The sequence below is a fragment of the Mchenga conophoros genome, linkage group LG5 (assembly GCF_057382185.1).
Source record: "Mchenga conophoros isolate Kocher_MC1m ecotype Shallow Benthic linkage group LG5, M_conophoros_male_GT1.1, whole genome shotgun sequence".
Taxonomy (NCBI): Eukaryota; Metazoa; Chordata; class Actinopteri; order Cichliformes; family Cichlidae; genus Mchenga; species Mchenga conophoros.
This window is the reverse complement of record NC_140530.1, coordinates 40,977,261-40,998,687: the sequence shown is the minus strand read 5'-3', so window position 1 is coordinate 40,998,687 and position 21,427 is coordinate 40,977,261. Positions and strand designations below refer to the sequence as shown.

General features: G+C 42.3%; 1 protein-coding gene and 1 pseudogene across 4 annotated transcripts; both read left to right on the top strand.

Annotated features, from left to right (window-relative positions):
* The first annotated feature begins 258 nt into the window (after positions 1-258).
* LOC146575176 (retinoblastoma-like protein 1) lies at positions 259-7,930 on the top strand (annotated as a pseudogene). Its single transcript, XR_014892592.1, has 12 exons — positions 259-309; positions 391-528; positions 788-952; positions 1,665-1,815; positions 1,898-2,126; positions 2,499-2,689; positions 3,282-3,458; positions 4,047-4,118; positions 4,219-4,306; positions 5,458-5,609; positions 5,704-5,868; positions 6,854-7,930. The product of XR_014892592.1 is annotated as a retinoblastoma-like protein 1 (transcript).
* A 4,796-nt stretch (positions 7,931-12,726) lies between these two features.
* LOC146575175 (uncharacterized) lies at positions 12,727-21,216 on the top strand. Of its 3 annotated transcripts, none has more exons than XM_085275406.1 (4): positions 12,727-13,026; positions 15,447-15,537; positions 17,141-17,413; positions 18,499-21,216. In XM_085275406.1, the coding sequence occupies exons 3-4, from the start codon at positions 17,189-17,191 to the stop codon at positions 19,141-19,143; spliced, it is 870 nt and encodes a 289-aa protein (XP_085131532.1). In that variant the 5' UTR covers positions 12,727-13,026; positions 15,447-15,537; positions 17,141-17,188; the 3' UTR covers positions 19,144-21,216. The 3 variants fall into 3 exon arrangements, with proteins under 3 accessions (XP_085131532.1, XP_085131535.1, XP_085131533.1); XM_085275409.1 differs by having other exon boundaries at positions 12,861-12,882; XM_085275407.1 differs by lacking the exon at positions 12,727-13,026 and adding an exon at positions 13,302-13,327.
* Positions 21,217-21,427: the final 211 nt, after the last annotated feature.

The window sequence follows — 21,427 nt, the reverse complement described above, 5'->3', positions numbered from 1 at the left end:
TACGACAATAACAACGGCCGCTTGCATGTTCTGCAAAAAAATGTGCTTTGTTGTGTATCTGACGGACAAACACCAAACCAGTTCCACATCATGGAAGTTGCACCATTTTTACAAACCAATTCTGGTTCCTCAACAGTCGGCCATGTGCGTATGAAAACAAAGGCACTGCGCATGCGCGTTTTACTCCCATTCTATCGCGATATTTCATTTTCCTATCGTTGCCTAACATTATACCGGTATTACCGTGAACGGTATAATATGGCCCAGCCCTATCGAGCACCCCCCAAAACCCGGGCAGCAAGCCAGACTGTAGTGAAAACACAGAAGAATGCTAACACAGATGTCTGTAGAGTCTCTGGCTCAAGTTTAAAGGTGTGTTTGTGTTGTCAGGTTTTGCTGGAGCAGGATATCTTCCACTGTTCCCTGATGGCGTGCTGTCTGGAGGTGGTGCTGTTCGCCTACAGCTCCCAGAGGACCTTTCCTTGGATCATCAGTGTCTTCAAACAGGTTCCTTTCTACTTCTTTAAGGTAATAGACGCTTAGAGCACACGCGCACACACACACACAACCTTTGCTGAATAAAGGGTTAAAAAAAAAATATCTAGACCACTAAAATCAATTTCCATCTGTGTTGCATCTGCTTAAAGTCATTAAACCAGATGCAGTACAGATGTTTAAATGAACAGCTCCTGTTTCCGGATTGATGAGTAAATAAAACCTGTCCTCTCCCCAAGCAGTTTGGGGTTTTTCACCACTCTGGATTGATTTAGTGTGTTTGTGTGCACAGGTGATCGAGGTGTTTATCCGCTCCGAGGAGGGCCTGTCCAGAGACATGGTGAAACATCTGAACTCCATCGAGGAGCAGGTTCTGGAGTGCAGGGCGTGGACCACAGACTCTGCCCTGTGGAGCGCCTTGCAGGCTGCAGGGAACAAGGTTCCCACAGTGGAGGAGGTCAGAGGAACACACATAATCCATAATAATTATAATATTGATAAAAACCTCCAAACTGTCTAGAAATACAAGCTCTCTCAATGTGCTTTGCATAATTTGTCTGTAAAGGCTCAAATAGAAATTTTAATAAACATAAAATGTCTCAAGTCTAATTTTTCATCATAAAGAGGATCAGTCCCATAAACACAATACTGGTGAAGACTATGAGGCCAAGAGGCAAGTGAAGAAAGATTTACATAGGAAATCACTGAAGTGGGAGCTATTAGACTAATTTCCAGCTTCATAATTTTATCTTTGGACTCTACTGGAGCAGCTTTGCATGAATCACATGTTGAGAACTTGGTGCAGCTCCTGAGATCATCAATTGTATGGGGGGAAAATGTTACTTTTTCTGTAACTGTCAACTTTCAAGTTGAAAAAACATTTACCATTCATATCATCCACAAATATGAATTTGTCTGAATCACAACATGAAATTTCTCTCTTTTTTTTTTTTTTATCTGAAAGTGTTAGATAATACAGTATTAGATAAGAGCATATCAGATTCAGGAAGTTGGGAGTGCACAGTGCAGTTGAAACGCATAACTAACAGGTGGGCGGGGCTTGTGTGTCACTCTAATTGATATGAAGAGCCAAGAGTAGGAAAGAAAAACATGTAAAACTCTGTTTAGAGAAGTCTTCAATAAACACTAAATCTCATCTCTTTCTGCAGGTGAATTTTTCCTCCAGTCTTGACACAGGTTCTGCTTCTGGATCTTGTTCTGTCAGTGGAGGGCAGTCCCACCTGCCCATGGTGGCCCTCTCACCCATCATCCATCCCCGCATCAGGGAGTTCAGGTCCGGCCTGGGCAGCGCCCGTAAAGGTGGGTCTCTAAGCCGGGCGGGTCTTCAGGTTGTTTTTGTAACTTAATGTTAAATTTTTTGTTTTCTCTTCACCTCTTCCAGATGTGCCTCCCTCTCCACTGTCCGTACATGACAGGTACAGCTCTCCTGCAGCTGGCAGCGCGAAACGGCGTCTCTTCGGTGACGACCCACCAGCTCCGTCACCAGGCCTGAACGCCGGCTTAAGCCCAATGTCCTCTCCAGCAAAGAGGCTGACCTTTGGCACAAGCAGCACCCCTGAAGATCGCAGGACAGGGGACACAAACCACCGTCCTGAGTATCCCACTGCCAGGTGCTTACACCTTACACCATTCCTGTTTCACTGTTGTCATGGTTGCATCATCAGCCAAAACAGGATAAAATTACATATTTTATTTATTTCTTTTTTTAAACCTCCCTGGCACTGAATAAGCTGAACTGCCACCAAAAACAGAGATTTGGAGCATTCGCATTTGCATTTCTTTACACAGAGTATTCAGGCTCCATACAGAAGAAGGTCAAACCCTCAAACTGAGACGGTGTTAGTACCTTGCTCTGATGCTGGACATGGATTTAAGCCTCTATCCCTGACATGCTGATAGTTTTCTTTGCTAAAATAAGTCCACATAAACGTTCAGGCAGTTGGTTTTTCCTGCTAAACATCTGTTTGTGGGAATATCTGCAGGTACAAATAACACTGACCGCACCATCACGCTGATCCCGGTTCAGCCGTGTGATTCTTCTGCTCCCATCACGGCTCAGTTCCTGCTGACCGCCTCCCCGAGCCGGCCCACCGCCGTTGCCACGACCTCTGATACCCAAGCAGGAAATGGACGACCGAGACGCACAGGATCACTCGCTCTCTTCTTCAGGAAGGTACAGACTGTGAAAGGAGTGTGACATTTTACGACAGGCTGGTTTCATAAAAATCTCTAGTTATAAATTTAAGAATTTAGAATTTGATATTTTTATGTTTCTATAACCTGATCACTCTACTCTTTTTGTCTGGGAAAGAAACGCGTTAATAAATAAACCTTAAAATGTGCAGAACATAATACAGGTTCCAGTTTAGATGATAAACATCCCACTAGAGCTACAACCAACAATTCAGATTTAATCTCTTGATTTCTTTTTCCTCCTTCCCGCTCAAAAAAAAAAACAGAGCCCTTTTTTATTTGTATTTTTGTTCACATAAAATGTCTCTTTCAGATCTTTGATCAGAACTTTGTATGTCATGCATTACACTGGTGGTTAGAGTAATACAGTTTCATTCTCTCTGAATATGAAAATAAGTAAGAACTAAATACTTTTCAGTTTTAAGATGTTTACTCGAGTAACATGAGCTGCATTAGCCACTGCCCTCCATACATTTATCTTTGACATTTTATTTTTCTACTTGTACAGCAGCTGGAAATGATGAATTATGAAATTTGCAGGACATATAAATCTCGTCCCTCTGCCCTTGCAGGTGTATCACCTGGCTAGCGTACGTCTGAGGGATTTGTGTGTGAAGCTGGACATCTCGTCCGATCTGCGAGGGAAAATCTGGACTTGTTTCGAGCACTCTCTGGTCCACTGTACCGATCTGATGAAGGACCGGCACCTCGACCAGCTGCTGCTGTGCAGCATTTACATCATTTCCAAGGTGAGAACCTGGAGAAAAGCTTCACATTTAATTAAGAAGAACGTATGGCAGCTGTTTTTTAAACCGCCTGAGGCTGCTGCGCTGGCTTGCTGGGAAATGTCTTTCTGGCATTTTAGCACTGTTTTGCAGGAAAACCAGGCTGAGTCAGCCAGAGAAAAGCAGACAGTTTATTCACAACATTTTATCCTTTAGCTGTCTTAGCTGTCAGTATAGTTTCTCCGATGGAGAATACATTTAATACATGCAGGCTGTTACTAACCTTGCAAATGAAGCCCAGCTGAAAGTTTGAGCAGCATCAACTGTGTCACATCATCGCAGTAGTGTGTATGTATCCTGTTCATTTGTTCTTTTCATAATTGAGCCCAAGTTTCTTTTCCACTGCTGGAAATTCAACTACTAGAACAAAAGAAACATGTGCTTGTAGTAGAGGTAAGGTTTAGAATCACCTGTGTATTAACGTGATATTTCTCCAGAACAACTTACTAGAAGGAACAGGGCGTCTAGTTTAAGAAATCAATTTTGTTTGTACATCTCTTGACTCCTTCCTTCCTTCCTTCCTTCCTTCCTTCCTTCCTTCCTTCCTTGTAGATCACCAAAGACACTCACACCTTCCAGGACATCATGAAATGTTACCGCAGCCAGCCGCAGGCCAACAGCCACGTGAGAAACCCCTTTAACACAAGCTAATTACTGATTCTCTTAATCAGTAATGTTATGTTTGTAGAGGCTCCACTCTTACACTCTGTGTTTATACATGTAGGTGTACCGCAGCGTCTTACTGCGTCGCACTCCCAGAGAGCAGGTGGCTGATGAAAACATGGAGGTGGATCCTGTTTCGGGTGGAGAATGTAAGCTCTCACAGACATATGTTTCATAATGACTTGCTTTAATGTAGCATCAAAGCAGCAGTGTTTATTGGCAGCCGTATTTCATGAACATTTCTAATCAGTTGTTGCATTTAAAGACTGGCAGCATCTTCTGCACAGCAGTTTGATATCTGAATTTAACCTTTTAAGATGTTTGAGGTTAGTCAGGGATTCTCTATTATTTATTTATGTATTTGTACACGCTGAAAGCTTCAGGTAAACTTGTGAGTTTTTACAGATGGCGCTCTGATGGCTGACACGTTATCCATCTTTTTTTATGCTTTTCATCAGACATATAGTCTATAGTGTTATCTTCAGGGGAATAAAAAATATACATGTATTAGCTGAGAACATCCATCTGTGTGTATTCTACCACCTCCATCTGCCCCAGCAGCAGACACTCATGCTGTACAAACATAAAATACTTAAACTGCAGTAGATAAATCTGACTAAGACCTGGAAACGTCTCAGATTCTCAAACTGTCTCAACTGAGCTCCTCCTTCCAGACACCGTCCATAGGAAGTGCACTGGTCACTGCCCACAGCTGAAGCTCTCTGGCTTCACTCTCCCCTCACTCATGCACAACACCCAGCTAGACTTCATCTCCTCTACCTAAAGCACCTACTCCTTCCTCCCCACCTGGATCAGGCAGTTCCCCCTTTTCCAGCTGAGAACCTACAGCCTTAGATTAACTGAGAGAAATGCTAATTAGCTTTAACATTATTTCAGTTATGGTCCCATATTAGGACTCATCAGAGGGGATTTGACCAGTCTAATTCTGGGGCACGAGTGCATAGAAAATATGCACGAAAACGTCCCAATAAAGAAAGAAATAGAGAAACGACAAACTTGTTTTAATACATGAGGAAAAACACGACATCGAGTATGATCAGACCGAAGGAGGAGATACTAGAGCTTGTGTTATGCCACCCAAAGTAAAAAATTGATTCAACCCACTATTTAGGTATATGACAGGAAGAGGAAACAGTGGAGGGAAATTAACGATGTAGTTAAGTGATAGAAAAGCAGGACTTTAAGCAGCTGGCTGAAAAGCTGATGATATGAGGAAGGAAAAAGTGGAGCTCGATATTTGATAAATTACTCAAAACCGTTAATTTGCTTTTCTCTTCAGCTGCAGAGAAAACCAATCAGCACTCGGGAAACTTAAACTGCAGCCAATCAGGAGGGGAGGAGGAGCGTGGTGACCTCATCCAGTTTTACAACACTGTGTACGTCCTGAAGATGAAGAGCTTTGCTCTGCGATACGCCACCAGCGATAACCGGGTACGCTCCTGTCGTTACCTGTCTCCAAGGTAACGATATTATTGCGTGGGTGAATGTTTGTTCTTGTTTGACGTGGCTGTGTCGGTTCCTCCAGGCGGACGCTCCTCCTCTCTCTCCGTTTCCGTCGGTCCGGGCTCAGCCTCTGTCTCCTCGCCGGATCTCTCAGAGACACTCGCTCTACGTCTCCCCTCACAAGAACTCAGCAGGCTGTCTCACGCCGAACTCCTACACCTACAGGATAAACAGCAGCCCGTCTAAGGCAAGAACACACTGTCACTCACACACATGGCGCCAAAGAGTCTCTGTAACAGGACCGGGCTGTATCTGCGATAAAACACAATGTGCCGTTAGTTCTATAAGGTTGTAAAGGACGGCACATCCATCGAAGACTCTGAGCCAAATGGATGAAACAGTTCTGTGCTTCATAGCTGTTGTATCACTCGGCCTGATTGGGACACAGAAATGTGTTGTTTTACACTTTTCTCTGAAGTGTCTGTTGTTCAGTGTTGTTTAACTTCCCAAAACTTTTTAGTCATCTTTTTCGATTCACATTGTAGTGATGATTATATGCAGGCGCTTCTAATATTCTTGTGAATTTATAGTTGGGGGTCTCTCCCCTTTCACAATAAGTGCCCAGAAGCATTTCAAAGATGGCTGCAGAGTGGTGGGTTTTGCTTCTAAAAGACTGTTGTATTTAACCGTTTCAGCCAAGTAAGGTCCTGTAACTCCTAAACTTTCTGTTGATAATTTTAGTCTCATTTAAATCTTGGTCCTTGGTCTCATCAGTCATCATCTAGAACAAAGTCTTAAAAAGTGTTGATGGTCTGTAGAAACAGCCTCACAGTTTATTAAAAAAGTGTTTTAAACACTGCTCAGGATACATGAAAGGTTTTGTACTAGTTTGTTGTCGTTATCAATAGCTGTTTGTGTGTTGGGAGGGTGTTAAGAGCTCTGATGTACAGCTGGGACATAAATCCAGATTTACAAAAATCCTTCCAGGAAAATATCCTCTACAGATTAGATTTTTAAAAAAAAAACATTTATCATTCATATCATCCACAAATATGAATTTGTCTGAATCACACCATGAAATTTCTTTTTTTTTTTTTTTTTATCTGAAAGTGTTAGATAATACAGTATTAGATAGTGAGAGTGCACAGTGCAGTTAAAACTCATAACTAACAATAATACACTATAAAAATAAAATGGAAGCAATTCTTCAGTGTGTCCTTTCCTCTCTGCAGGAGCTGTCAGACATCAACCGGATGATCCGGCAGGGCTGCGTGAGCAGGAAGAGAGCCTTCAACATGGAGGGGGACGTCATGATGTCGTCGGCATGCGACTCCCCGAGTAAGAGGGCGTGTCCGGAGAACGGCAGCAGCCCAGATGTGCTGCTGAAGCGCCTCCAGGATGTCGTGTCGGAGCGGCAGAGTCACTGATGGGCCGACAGAGGGACAGAAACTCAAACCTGAAACTCTGCCAGGAAAGTAATGAAGCATTAAGATTAACGGCTCCTCAGGTTCAAAAAGAAAAATCCAGCGACACACAGAGACGTGTTTGATTTCAGGAAACGTAAAGCTAAGGTGCCTGTTTTATGTCTCACATTTGATTTTAATCCAAGGGCACAAGACACCGAACGCACAGCGATATTGATGCTTTTCTTGTTTTATCCACAGCAAGTTGTAGTTCTGCTTCCTGTCTGTCGATCACATTGTTTGATCCACATCACGAAACAAAACTCACACAAGAGGCGAAACGCTCACTGAGAGTTGCGTTACGTCTTTGCACAGAGGTGCTTGTTATATTCGTGTTCAATCCTCGGTGTGACTCACGTTCAGTTCCTTTCAGTTTTAATCCCGCCCCTTTAATTTAATCAACCAATCCGCTTGAATCAGAGGTCCCGTTTTTGATCTTTGAGCTTTTAATTGTTCAGTTGCCTCCACTCAGACTTACTGCCAGTTTGTCCTAGTGGCCACCTGTAGTAATGCACCTGAAATTCCACAGGGAAAGGGTTTTTGCTTTCCCGCAAACCTCTGGAGAAAAAAAAAAAAAAAAAGATGTGTAATGAGGTCGGTTTTAATTGTTCTGGTTTTAAATTTTGTTGATGGAGGGATTAATGTTTCTAAAATCGTTCCTAGCAGCTGAAAAATCTGTGTGTGCCTTAGATACATGTAGATCCCAAATCGGGGCTTACACGATGCATCCCTGCTGCCGCCGTCTTATTCAGGAGGTCTGACTGACTTTGGATCACATTATTATACTAAACAGCAAAGTTGTTTTTCAGCTCTGTGGTGTTCCAAAGAAACAGATGCTAAATCAAAGCACCAATTATATATATTTCTTTTTTTCTTTTTAACAGATTTTACTGTTTGAGAAACATGTTTGATTAGATAACAATAAGTAATCCTTCCTCTAATCTGACTTTTTGTTTAAATCAATGTCCTGGCATTATAATAAGCTAATGTTGGCTTATGTCAGGAAGGATAAACACCTTTTATAATACTATTATGAAAGCTGTGCTACAAGTCTTATTATGACATATAAAGGATGTTAACTGGCTCGTCAGCTGTGGTCATCCTAAATTACCCGGTCGAGCGTTAAAAAGTTAAATATGTAGCTGGATATATAAATATGTTAACCTGCACTGCGTTGTTCACATAACTGCTGATCTGTGTGCAGATTCCTAAAAGATAAAGTCAGAAGACTATCGTGGACTCCAGCTCTTCAGACTGAATCCCTCGTCTGCAACTTTCATGTAAAGTACTTGACAGGAAGATAAACTGGATTCAATGATGGAGAAGTCCCACTTTTATATTTAACATCAAAACAGAGCTGAAAATAATCAGCTATGATTCTAAAATTTGGTAAACCTATTCAAGCGTTTGTAACTGCTTGAAAATCAGTTGAAATTTCAGCAAATTCTGATGATTTTTAATTATGCATAGGCCTCTTCCTTCACAGACGTAAAGCATTAGAAGCCCAGAGCCTCCTGAACAATATGGCGGCCTTGTTCTTGCATTGCTTCACTCAGTAACAGCGATCGGTGTAGCGTCTGTGTCAATGGACTCTGTAAGCCAAGCGGTAACTTGTCATTCTCAGGCGAGCGTGAGGCATCTCCATGGAGTCGTTCACAGTCGCAGTCCCACCTAAAAACAGACAAACTGTGGACTCTGCCTGTAAACTGAGCCTGGTGGTGATCATCTCATTTATTACAGTCGCCAGCTGAGCATCACATGCAGCCAGCTTGATGACATGTCTGGGGTCAGACGTTGGTCTTTAAGCAGCTGTAGTAGCAGACTTTGTTTTTCAGTGTGGCGACAGCTGTTTGCGTGTTTGTGACTCAGCACTTTAAAACTCTTTCATACTGCAGGAATTACCTTTCTTTGTTTTAACAGACTCAAAGAATATTTGATATTTGGAGTATCTAATCATCCACACCTCTCCATACATGATTTCCAAAACAAACAAAATATAAACACCTTCTCTTCTTTCAGAGAAATCTGATGTGAACACTTTTTGATTCAGAGAGCCTTTATACATGAGTTTTCAGGGTCAGACCTCTCAGCCTGTCTGTGTTGGTGCCTTTTTTGTACATATGCAAATAAATAACAGTATTAAGGAAAATAAGTGGAGAAAAGGAAACGCAGAAGTATCTGAAACCTTTTTCAGATGTCTGAAATAGTTGAACGTCTAAACCGTGTATCGTTTCCTTGAGATGATGTCTTTCACTACACTTCCTGCAGATGTCTCCTCTTTGTTTGGAGACTTGATTTCTGTGGAGAAAATGTCTTTTATTAGTTTTAATGTTTCTTTTTATTTTGTGGTTTGAACCATGTTGTGCTGTAATTACAGGTGTTCTGCTCGGCTGAAGCAGCATTTTTGTACGCAGGTGTGTAGTATCTACACTCGACTTTATTCTATGATGTGTTAGAAATCAGTCTCTCAGCTTCTACCTACCGTGGCTTTTTCATAATTGCTAAAAAAAAAAGTTTTGTAAAATAAACATTTAAAAGGTGTTGAGTTGTTTTATGGAAGGCCTTAAAAACACTGATCGATGGGCGTCGCCCGTCATCTTCAGTGATATTTGTATTTTCTACAAATAGTCAAGTTTTGTATAATAAAACTCTTCATTGTGAAATTTAGCTTTCATGTGTCCCCCTTATTTCATTTTTTTAATTTTCTTTGGTGAAAATATTTTTAAAAATAATTTAAAAGTGAATTCTTGACTTTTCACATCACTTGGGGGGGTGATCAGTACCATGAAGGTCCTGGGTGAGTGGCCACCGGGCTGCTGAGGCCTTTCTGGGTGGAGTCTCCCTGCACCGCCGTGGTTTTTCTCCGGCTTCTCCCACAGTCCAGACCTGATGTTAGGTTAACTGGCCCGAGGACAGCTGGGATAGGCTCCAGCCTTCCTGTGACCCTAAATTGAATAAGTAGAAGAAGAGTGATGGATGACTGGATAATGTAAGTTGAGGCTCCTGAAAACCACTAAATGGCCCTTGTGGTGAGGTTCCACTGGTCAGGAAGTGACCACACTTCAACTGTTATTTGGTAGATTCAGTTTTATTCTGTAACTCAAGACATCACTTGTTCACTTTTTCTGTTTTCATATATTCATTGTGATTTTCTGATGATTTGCTGAGATGCGGCATATTTTTCTTCTTTGTCCTCCGGGCTCGCATGCTGAGACAATGTCTGACATTTTGATCGGCTCTAAAGTGAACACCGCAGGCCGGGCACTTTAGGTAAAAGCCAGACTTTACAAATGCCAGTGAAAGCAGAGAAGACTGTCGTCACAGGTTAAGTGCTGGCTGCCCACTCTTTTCTGAACAGGGAAAATTTTGAGCCAACACCAAACCGCACGCTGTGCAGATTTCAGCAGAAATCGAAGAAACTACTGCAAAGAAAAGGAAAGACGGGGGAGAATGTAGTTCTTATGGAGTGAAGCTGGTGGGGGTCTTTTTTTGGGCAGAGGAGAATATAACAACGTGACTCACTTTGAGTCTCAAAGGGGGAAAAAAGTGTATATATTTCCGTGAGATGAACCAGTTCATCAAAGGATGGCTACCAAACAGAAAAGCAGCTGAAATAGCCGTTCAGGCTCTTGTTCTTGAGGTTAACAGTGCTTTGCGCCTTGTTTTTAATTCCATTTATGGTGGTTTCTCTTTGACAGACCTTGACAATCATAAATCTATCATCTCTTCAAATTCCTGACTGGGTTAAATGTTGCCAAGTTTGTTTTCGTTTGCAAATATTAAGCTAAACTCTTTGAATAAGAGATAAAAGTCTGCGCTTCAATCACATCTTAATCGTTTGATTTAAAATCCACCGTGATTGTGTACAGACGCGAAACTATAAAGACTGTGACTGGATCTCTTTGGCTGTGCCTTGAAATTCTGACAAAGGGCAGCTTTGTATTAAAGTTACTCTAATGGTATTCAGAGAAAACTGCAGCTTGTCTCTCAGAACTCAAACACTGTGAGGAAAAGAAGAAAATCTTAATTCTCCTCATCCTCATGAATGCAATCGTTTTTATCCTGTTAAACTGAACACAAAGACCTGATCTAAAATTAGCCCGGCTCAGTATTTAGGCCACCTCTGTGAAGCTGCCTGAGAGTCATCCTCTCTGTGGTTTGTCTGTGCAGCGTCTCTGACGGGCCACACGTCCCCCCCACCTTACGTCTCCACAAGGTGAGTGCTGATAATTTGCCCGAGGCTGCAGTGAAATGCATCTCGGTCGTCGTGACATGAGATTATTCACCGTCTCACACCCTGCCGGCTCTTTGTTCACGGATGACTTCACACCAGCAGCCAGTGTTTCTTCACTGAGACCGAGCAGGGGGCTCAGAATCTGTTAGAGGAAACCTGTGATGTTTAACATTTTACCTGCCACTGCTGTTCCTTTATGAGGTTCTTTTCACAGTCATGACGCCCTGATCTAAATCACCGCTGTAGGTTCACTTCCACTGCTGGCAGCCATTTATCCAAGATCCAAAAGTCAGGTCTACAGTATACAACGCTGTTAAACAAGGCACAGACTGTATTTATCAGATGGACACAGCTTATGGGTGTGAAAGACTCATCGTGGGAGTGCCTTAAACCTGCATTCTCTGTAATGGCCAGCAGGGGCCGACTGCTCTGACCGTATGGACTTCTATGAGAAAACAGCTCTACTGCTCCCCTGATGTCTGCCCTTTACTGATGAATTAATGGTCTCATCTGAAATTTTCAAGCCTTACTGAAAGACCCAGTGCTGATTTTAAAACTCTGAGGTCTCCATTAGTGTACAGAAGAAGGATGAAACAGGGCGTGGTGCCCTTAGTTTCTTAGGTTGAAAAAACATTCAGCTTGTGACCAAAGAACTCCCACTCTGAACTTGCAGCTTCATAAGGGGCTCTTGAGAGATTGTCTACAGTAAATAATGGTTCTATCAGCCTGCAGGCCAAAAATTACATTTTGGACAAATTTTTCTTTTGGAAATTTTGAGCATCATTTTGGTAGAAATGGATGACATAATAGACATGCTTCCCTTTTTTCTATACAATTTAATACATTTTCCTAGACAATATGTCTTTTGTGGTAAACACACGTATCCTCAGACGTACAAGGATTCAGAGAAAATGCAGAAGGAAGTCCAACATTCGTTTTGTGACTAACTGTCATATAATGTTGTCTTTTCTTCTTGTTTTCCATCAGCCTCAATAACAGAGTTTAGATGTGCTTGACTGGTAAAAATCCTCCCAAAACACAGAAATGTGTGACATCTTTTGAATGTGTAGAAGGTTGTGTGTTGCCTCCGCAGAGATAATACTAAATGAGAAAGAAAAAAAGCAATATTTGTTCAACTGATGCGAGATTTTTGTCGTTTCTTTACTTAAAAAAATAAATAAATTTCTGCCATAAAGGGATTTGGTAAAGACGTAAATTTGACACCAAAATGAAGAAACTTAAATATCCAATGTTAAAAAATTTTTTAACACTAAAATTACTCATGAACTAAGAATATTTTCTTTCAGGGTTTCTGCCAGTTTCAGGTAAAATCACTCCCTGATTTCCTGATTTTGGAGAAGAATCAGATCTGTCAGATCACAAACGCCTCAATTAACAGGCTGCAGTTTGGTTTGGGGGCGCTGTTGCCTCATTAAATTAGGGAAAATGTCGTGAAGTGATGTAGGTCAAAAGGCGCAGAGTGGAGAGGTTCCTGTGACTCCACCACCACCAGCTCAGCTCAGCAGACACCAGCAGGGAAAGCCACGAGCTGGTTTTGCGCATGGTCAGTTTCACCTCAGTCATTTTTTCGCCTCTCTCTCTCCCTCTCTCGCTCTCCGTCCTCTTCACTCATCATCATCCAGCAGCATCCATCTCTCCGGATGTCCACAGCCGTCGGATTCCTGTCTGGTCGCGCCCTGGGCACCAGGTAAGACCCCGCTGTCATCCCCATCACTGCCCGCTCTCAGTGCTCCGGTCCTCTCATCGGTGCCCCTGCAAGTGATCGAGGCTTTTTTTCCTTTCTTTTTGTTTTTTTTCTCTCGGGTTTCTGGGATGCAGCGCGGGGTGGATGCTGCCTGCCTGGATACTGACTCGTTTCCCGGTGTTTCCCTCCAGAGAAATCCGCACTTGAGTCGCTGCCTGGTTGCATAATTTACCTCTGAATGCGATCATCGCAGACTCGGACTCTCCTTCCTCGTTTGGTCCGTGTTATCTGCCGTCTGCTCGGGGTAATGAAAAGCGTGTCAGTCAGTGTGGTGCTTATCTGCCCTGGTTCATCCTGATATCATCTCCACACACACACACACACACACACACACACACACACACACACACACACACACACACACACACACAGGCGGAGTGCACTGGTTCAGGTTTTGGCAGCTTGGCGCATCGCAAGGTCACGGTGGTGCTGGAGCACAGCCACAGGGTGGAATGACGGGTTGCTCATGGGCACTCGGGCTCCCAGATGTGATCCATCGAGGCGGGCTCTGATGATAAACGAGAAGTGTGTCAGTGGGCTACTTTAGCCCGGAGCTCCCCGGAGATTACAGACGAGTGATGCGCTGCTTTGTGGAGCAGAAATCACAGCTTGGTGAAAAGGCTGTGCTGTGTTAGAGCAGCCCTGTCTAACATGTGGCCTGCTGTTGGGAAGTCATTCATAATGATGAATAATTGTTAATAAGTTGCTTTGCTGGTCTACAAAGAAGTAATATTTTGCTCATTCGGTTACAAAACACTCGCGTGGAGATGTTTTCTGCCTTTAAAGAGCCGCTGTGAATATCCCTGCGCGTGTAAGAAGAACAACAGTCAGACTTCATGTTTACATTGCATTTATTTTCTTTAGAGCAGGGGCGTGCCCAGAGCAGGACAATTATACTAGAAGGAAATCGATACAAGCTGTGGTGGATTGTAACTTAGTACATTTACTCAAGTACTTTACTAAAGAATCATTTTAATGGACGTTGCTCCTTTCTACTTTTACTCCACTGTATTTTGGATGTCAGTATTTTAGTGCTTTTTACTTCATACCATTTATTGTAAAGCATTAATTACGTCATATATTACATATCTAAGAATATCAATATGAATGTGTTATTCTGTGTTAGGGACTGAGTGCTGTGTAGAGGAAATTACATTATTGTGTTTGGGATGTTGAAAATGATGCCGTTGCCCATCAGATGCCTTTGCATCAGTTTTGGCAAAACCACTGGTTTTTTGCTGAGCTGCCTGGAGACACAACACTGGTCCCATTTTATGCTTGAATGATTCATGGGTCAGTGTTAAGTGGCTGAGCAAAAAAAGTTTTTTAAAGCAGCCAAGGTCTAAAGAAAAACTTTGAAAGACTTTCAGAAATTCTGGATCCTTGGAAGCAAAATCTAAAGAAATAAGGGACTAATAAGGTTTAAGACTTGCACAGTATGATTGTAACAGCTGATTATAGCTTTGAAAAACATTATTAAACATTGCTTAACATGAAACATTGTTTTCTATGCTTGTGGGGCCATTTTTTCTGTAATGTTTTTTACGCTACACTTTATTTTTAATCAAACGCTCTGATTTCCTGTAGGGTCCCTGCCTTGTTTTGTGCCATTCAATTTTAAAAATTCATTAAAACAAAGACTTTAATAGACTATTTAATAGCTTTTATTATCCAGTCATTTTAACTCTCCTGCCCACTTGAGATCAGTTTATCAAATTGGGTTGATTTTGACTATGAACTAAAAGCGTTTTTTATACTCCCACATTGGATCTTCAGACTTGAGCTATCGAGCCTCTTTAATGTTCACACCAGCTTGTGCTTGATAAGGATCACACCCGGGGCTCTGAGGTGTTAACCAGCACAGGCAGACAGTTTCTTCTTTGTGAAACAAAAATAAATAACTCAGTGCATTTTTAACCTCCTAAGACCCGAACTCTTTCACAGCATGCATTTCTAATTTCTCTTTGATATTTGGTCACATTGGGGCCCGATGAATGTAAAAACAGAGAATTACCAGATTTTTTTAACCTTATTTTTGTTTCTAAGAAAAATAAGAGCCACATATGAGGATATTCGTTTAAAGTTTTGATAGAACAGTAGCAGTATAATGTCCTCGTAAGTGGATATCAGGCGCATGTAGAGCAAAATTGAGTATTTTAGTCTAAATAACCAAAAATGTGATGTCCACATATGTGGACGGCAGGTCCTAGGAGGTTAAAGCAATTGTCTCACTTTGTTTAAATTGCTCCCTGCTGTTAACGCATCTCTGTGCACATATATCAGTTTTCACCTTGACCTGGTTTAAAGAGCTTACAATGAATTGAAATCAGCTGCAAACATCTCTCTCTCTTCCTTTACTTTAGGATTTAGCTGGTTTTAACTCTCCATCACCGGGAGAAGTGTCAGCGCGACAGTGATGACAGGGAGAAGAAATGGGAATGAATAACCATGAAGGTGAGACGTGTGTGATTAAATGTGTGATGGATTCCTGTCTGCAGGTGGTGTGGAGACAGCAGGCCTGCAGGATGAATCCCCTCTCAGGTGTGACAAATAGTGCACGATTCTTCTGGTTTCACTGAGGCGGAAGAAGAAGCGAGACGTTTATTTCACTTGAGCAAATGTGAAAACAGTCGAGTAAAAATTTGCATTTGAAAGTAAAAATGTTATTTTAATGCATTTGTGAGACAGACCCATTAAAAGTAATCAAATTATCATAAATCGCTGGAATTAGTTTTGATTAATATATATATGAGTACACAGACGTGTAGTTTTCATTTTGAGCTGATTTGTACTTGTTCTCAGTCACTTCTTGTTATAAATGTCCTAAAAATATGCAAACTCATTGCCTCAGAATAAAATGAAGTAATGTCAGGGATGAGTTTTAACTAACGTGTTTATTTTGAGTCTGCAGCACAGAGCTCAGTAACACAAACTGCCTGGTCAAAAACAATGTCAGCAGTTATTATCCAGTGTTTAATTACTGCAGTTATTAATATGTTTCAGCTGCCAGCAGGTTATGCAATCCTAACTGCTTCTCATTTCTTAAACAACCACGTAGGAAGACACAGCCCATAGTGGAAAACATGTTACTCTGTTTTATGAGGATCAAATTATTGACCTGCATCAAGCAAAGAAAACAACCAAACAGAAACACTGAAGCAACTACAGCTGGTTAAGAACTGTTCAATGTGTTATTAAAACCTGGAAAGATAGAGTTAAACCATCATCTCTGAAGACAGAAGAAATTCAGTTGAATAAAAAGCATTTCTACATGTGCAATCTGAAAAGAGCTCAACCTTAAGAAAACTACCGATCGCTGAGGTGAACCAAGAAAAAGGAGCATAAACACTGAGCGGAGGCTGAGCCATGTAGTCTGCCTTTACAAACATTTATGAAAGAATGGGTCGTTCTGAAGAGTGCACTCAATTCAAGTGTGGCACTCTAACAGGATACCACTGTTGCAGAAAGTCAGTTCATGAAATTTCTTCCTTCATAGAGTTTCCATAATCAGCTGTAAGTGGTATTATTGCAAAGTGGATGCATTCAGGAACCACAGCAGGGATTGGCCAGTACGTACTGACCAAACTTCCTCTGACATCATCATCAGCACAAAATCTGCACTGCTGGGTTTCCACAACACAGCAGCTCCTGTAGGTGTGAGGTGTTGGAGGCCCAGTGCGTTTGTTCATATCGTAGAACAAAGTAGAGGATGTGTGCTTAATATTAGGGTAAACAGGAAGTCAGATTCTTCTTTGAACGTTAAAAGTTTAACCAGTTCATCGATGAATTCATGTGTACGTTTATGGAAATTTTACAAAGATTCCTAAAAAATGGGATGGATCTGAAGTAACCCTTTGACAACTTGAGAACCACTTCTGACCATGACTGATAAATAAACTATAAGGCTACATGTTATTAATGTGAGCCTACGATCAATCCAGTCTTAACCAGAGACACAGAAAATGATTTTTTTTGTAGGTCAAGTCGGGCTCCGTTGGATTATATAACTCCTTTCATATGTGTCATGAATCATTTAATATTTAATCTATTTATTCAGTGAGGATAAAGCCGAGTGGAGGTCCAATGAAGACATGAGCACATATCGATGGAGTCCTCTTTCAACACCGTAGAGCTCCGGGAGCTGCGAGGGAGTGGAGCCCGGCGAGGCCCGTCTCCGACACCGACTTCAGCACCCTGGACAGCAGCAACGCTGGGCTGCTCCGCCCGGGGCTTTGAGAACGCCTCCTACGAGCAGGATGAGGAGCAGGACCTCCGTCAGCAGGAGCAACAGCCGACGAGTTATCCGCCTTCCACATCAGGAAACAGTAAGGTGAGCGCGGTGGGGTTTGGTGGTTGTGGCAGACATTTGTTTTGGATGTTTTTAAAGCAGTCGCTTAAAACAGTCCTTATGTGACCTCGGCAGATTCGGGTTACAGAGCGAACCCCGTAGCCAAAAGTGATGTAACCTTCCAAATCTAACCTGAGCCAGAAATCCAGCTTCACAGGCATCTCTTTGGAAGATGAACCCTGTGAGAAGAGACAAACACACGCTGGCGTACAGCTGCGGGCCTGGAAAAAGAACTTGTCCAGGGTTTTCTGGCATGTTTGTCTTCAGGAAACAAACAGATTTAAGCTTCCTTCTTAATTGGAAAATGGCTTTGTACTGATTGCTGTTTAGATGCCTTTGGGGTGACATCACTCTCCCGCCCGGGCTTTTATTTTGTTTGTGCTGTTTGTTAGACTGTCACGACTCCACGGAGCTCATCTGTATCTGTACAGCTTTTACTGACACACGTCGGCGACATTCATCAGTAACAGGTCGTCGCGCCGACGCATTTTCTCCTCTTTGGATGTGATCTCACTGCTTTCTGTGAACGCTGACCTCAGCGCTGTGCTCTGGCTTGTTTATCTCATCCTTCTTTCTTTCTTTCCTTGTGTTTTCTTCTTCTAATTCTTTCCTCCCTCTCCACTTCATTCCTTGCTTCTTTTCTTTCTTTCTCAAATTCTCTTTCTTGTGTCACATCTTTACTTTCTTTTATCTTCATATTCCTTCTTTCTTTACTCTTTCCATTGTTTCCTCCTTTCCCTACTTCCTTTTTTATTTGACCCTTTTTTCTTTCATTTTTCTTTTTGTCTTCACCTGTCTGTTGTTCCTACCTTCGTTTTTTCCCTTCCTTCTTTCCTCCCTCTCCCTATCTCCCTTTATTCCTTCCTTCTTTCGGTTCCTGCTCCCTTTCCCTTTCCCTCTGTTTCTTCACTTCATTCGCTCCTTCTTTCCTTGTGCTTTTATTTATGATTTTATCTGTTCTGTCTTTTCCTTAACCCCTTCATTCCCCCCTTTTTCTGTTCTTATTTCTATATTTTTCTTTCCTCTATTCTCTTCTTTCCTTGTTTCCTTCCTCCCTTTCTCACTAGCATCATCGTCAGGAGATCTCACCACAGTCGTATGATGAGGAGGAAGGCGGGGGTGGAGCAGGTGGAGGTCAGGAGGACGGTCAGGACTTCACTGAATTTCGCCACGTTGATGACCACTCGGCAGACTATGGCTTCATCTTGGCGCTGGTGTTCCTCGTGAGTGGGATCGTCCTTGTGGTAATCGCCTACACCATCCCACGGGAGCCCAAAGTCGACCCTGACTCAGTTTCGGCTCGACAGATGGAGAAGCTGGAGATGTACTACGCCCAGCTTGGCTCCCACCTGGATAAGTGCATCATCGCGGGCCTGGGCCTGCTGACCCTGGGAGGGATGTTCCTGTCCGTGCTGCTCATGGTGTCCATCTGCCGGGGCGAGATGTACCGACGCAGGGCGGCATTCGTTCGACCCAAGAGGACTTACGGCTCCATCAACCTGAGGATGAAGCAGCTGGCGACTGGAGAGGCAAGGTTAGGTGAGGGCGGGGATGGAGGCGAGGAGGTTTTGGTGGAATGCGCAGAGACGCGGAATAACGTACAGCCAGAGCCGAGCCGGGACTCTAAATCAGTACCGGGACCAAGCAAAAACCCTCCTCCTTCTCTTCCTGCTGCTTCTTCTTCTGCTGCTGCTGCACGTGGAGTCAACTAGCTCCACCCTCTGCCTTCCTCTGCGCGATCCCCCAGGTGCATTATGGGGATGCAGGTCGCCCGTTTGTGCCGAGGGGAGAACCCCATCTTAAGCAAGAGACTTCCTGCCGGAGCTGTTACCCGGCATGTAGGGATGAACTGAGCTTAAGGGATATTTATTCTGACCAATCACAAGGGATGTATGACTTTACAACAGAGGGCTCAACTGGGTGGAAGACGAGAGGTAAGCCTGTGGCAATGTGGATAAGAGCACATGTGGACATGAACGGATGCATATCAAAGATTAAAATGAAGATTTTGAATCCTAGTATGTTAATCAGATTCATACAATATAAAGCACATTATGATATAAAGCACCGCAGAAAGTAAGATTAACATTTTATTGTGAAAATTCTTTACTGATGCTGAAAGGAAGTTCGGTAATTAAATCTAGCCATATTTTAAGCCCTAACCAGCAGGTTCACCTTAACACACTCACACTAAATACTCGGCTTGCAACGCTGCTGTGAATAGCACTATAACAGACTTCACAGTAAATTACTGTGAAAGAAAGAGCAACTCGCAGTCATACAAAAAACAGAGGCAACAGTTTTGAAAGCTTGGCGACGTTCACCTCCAGCCATTAATGCAGAAGGTTAACTGCAGAAAACCCTAAAAAAAAGCTTAAAATGTTCAGTTTAAACCTGCATTAAGCAAAATAAGTGACTGATTAAAAAGATGGAACAGAGCTCGCTTGGCTCCTTTTAGCTGCTTGTTTTGTTTTTCTGGCCGCACAGACAGATGTGGTTTAATGTTGGGAGGTGGATTCAAGCTGGAAAAGGTCTCAATTCGTTCCATCTGATATTTCTGTGACTTTTTTGTAGTAAAACTGTCTTTGCTTACTTGTAATATAAATTTATTATCATATAATTGCTGATTTTTGTGCCCACATGATTAATGGGACCTTGTTGGAGTTTGTTTTTGATCTTTTTTAGTTGCTAAAAGCTCCACTGTGTTCCCACTTCATCCCGTTTGATGTTTGCATTTTTTTCTCTATAATGCCAGCCTGCTGGGGCTGATCAGAGTTGTAGAGTAGCATTATGATTCATTTCTGCTTGTGTTTGTGATTATTTTTTCCTCCATTATTCCCTCTCTTTATCTTAGTACCTTGTTCTTTTGCTGCTCGTCACTGCCCTGTGGTCGCCAGCTCACCTCTGGCTTTGTCTATCAGGGTTTTGACAAACACCTAAACAAGAAGAAATCTTTTACAAAGCTCAGAAAATCTAAGAGGAGCTGCAGATTTAGCTAATAATGGATCTGACGCTGCAAGCTTTCTTAAATTTTCAGTTAATTTGTTGTAAAGGTGTCGGGTGAAATGCTCATGTTCAGATGATAAAAAGAAAGTTTTTCTTAAAATCACAGATTCCTCACAGCTGTTTGTGTCTTTGTTGATATTCTGCCAGCAGATTTTTAGCAGAGGCAGGAAAAAACCTCCACGGGGAACTTTTAAGCCATCAAATATTGATTCTCTTATTGGCCTCAAACGTCCAGAATCCATCTGTCTATAACCACACAGCACATGCTGCTGCTGCTTTCTCTCACTGTAAGTACAGAAAATGGCAGCCCAGTGAGAAATACTCCTCTGTGCATGGTCTGTCTTTAACTCACCAGCTTAAAAGCTGATTATGCCCCCTTGTGGTCAGAAATTGCTTAATGCAGCTTTAACGTTTGGCTGGCTGCAGCGAGAGCTAGGAGGTAACGATGAGAGGTGTTAGCCTGGCAGGTGCAGAAGTGATACACGTTACCCAGAAAGCATTGCTCCAGGCGTCAAAGAGCATAGTTGTCTGTAATGATTTCTTTTATTTTCTTATTTTTCTCTTTGACAAACAGTTTCTGAGCAGATCTTGGTTGGAAATCACGGCTGTTTTATCACAGCAGACACTAGATGAAGAACACAGTTTGTTTGTTGTTGTTTTGTTTTTGTTTGTTTTGTTTTATCACAGAAGCATTTCAAAATCAAAATTTTAAGCCACAACAATGAGTAATTTAACAGGGGTCACATTCATTTTTGCAAGCGACAGAACCAAAAAAGAAAGTGTGTAAAAATCGACTTCTCCAACAAGCCTGTTTTACATAAAAAGTGTCAGTGAATGCAGCATCAACAATAAGTATTGTGTCACATATCTGGTGTCTCGTGCTGCATCATCCAAAACTGTTGCCTCATGGTTACTGATCAGCATTTTCTGTGAGCATCAGCTTCCACAGCAGAGACTCCATCAGAGAGGGAAACTTCATCTATAAGCAGC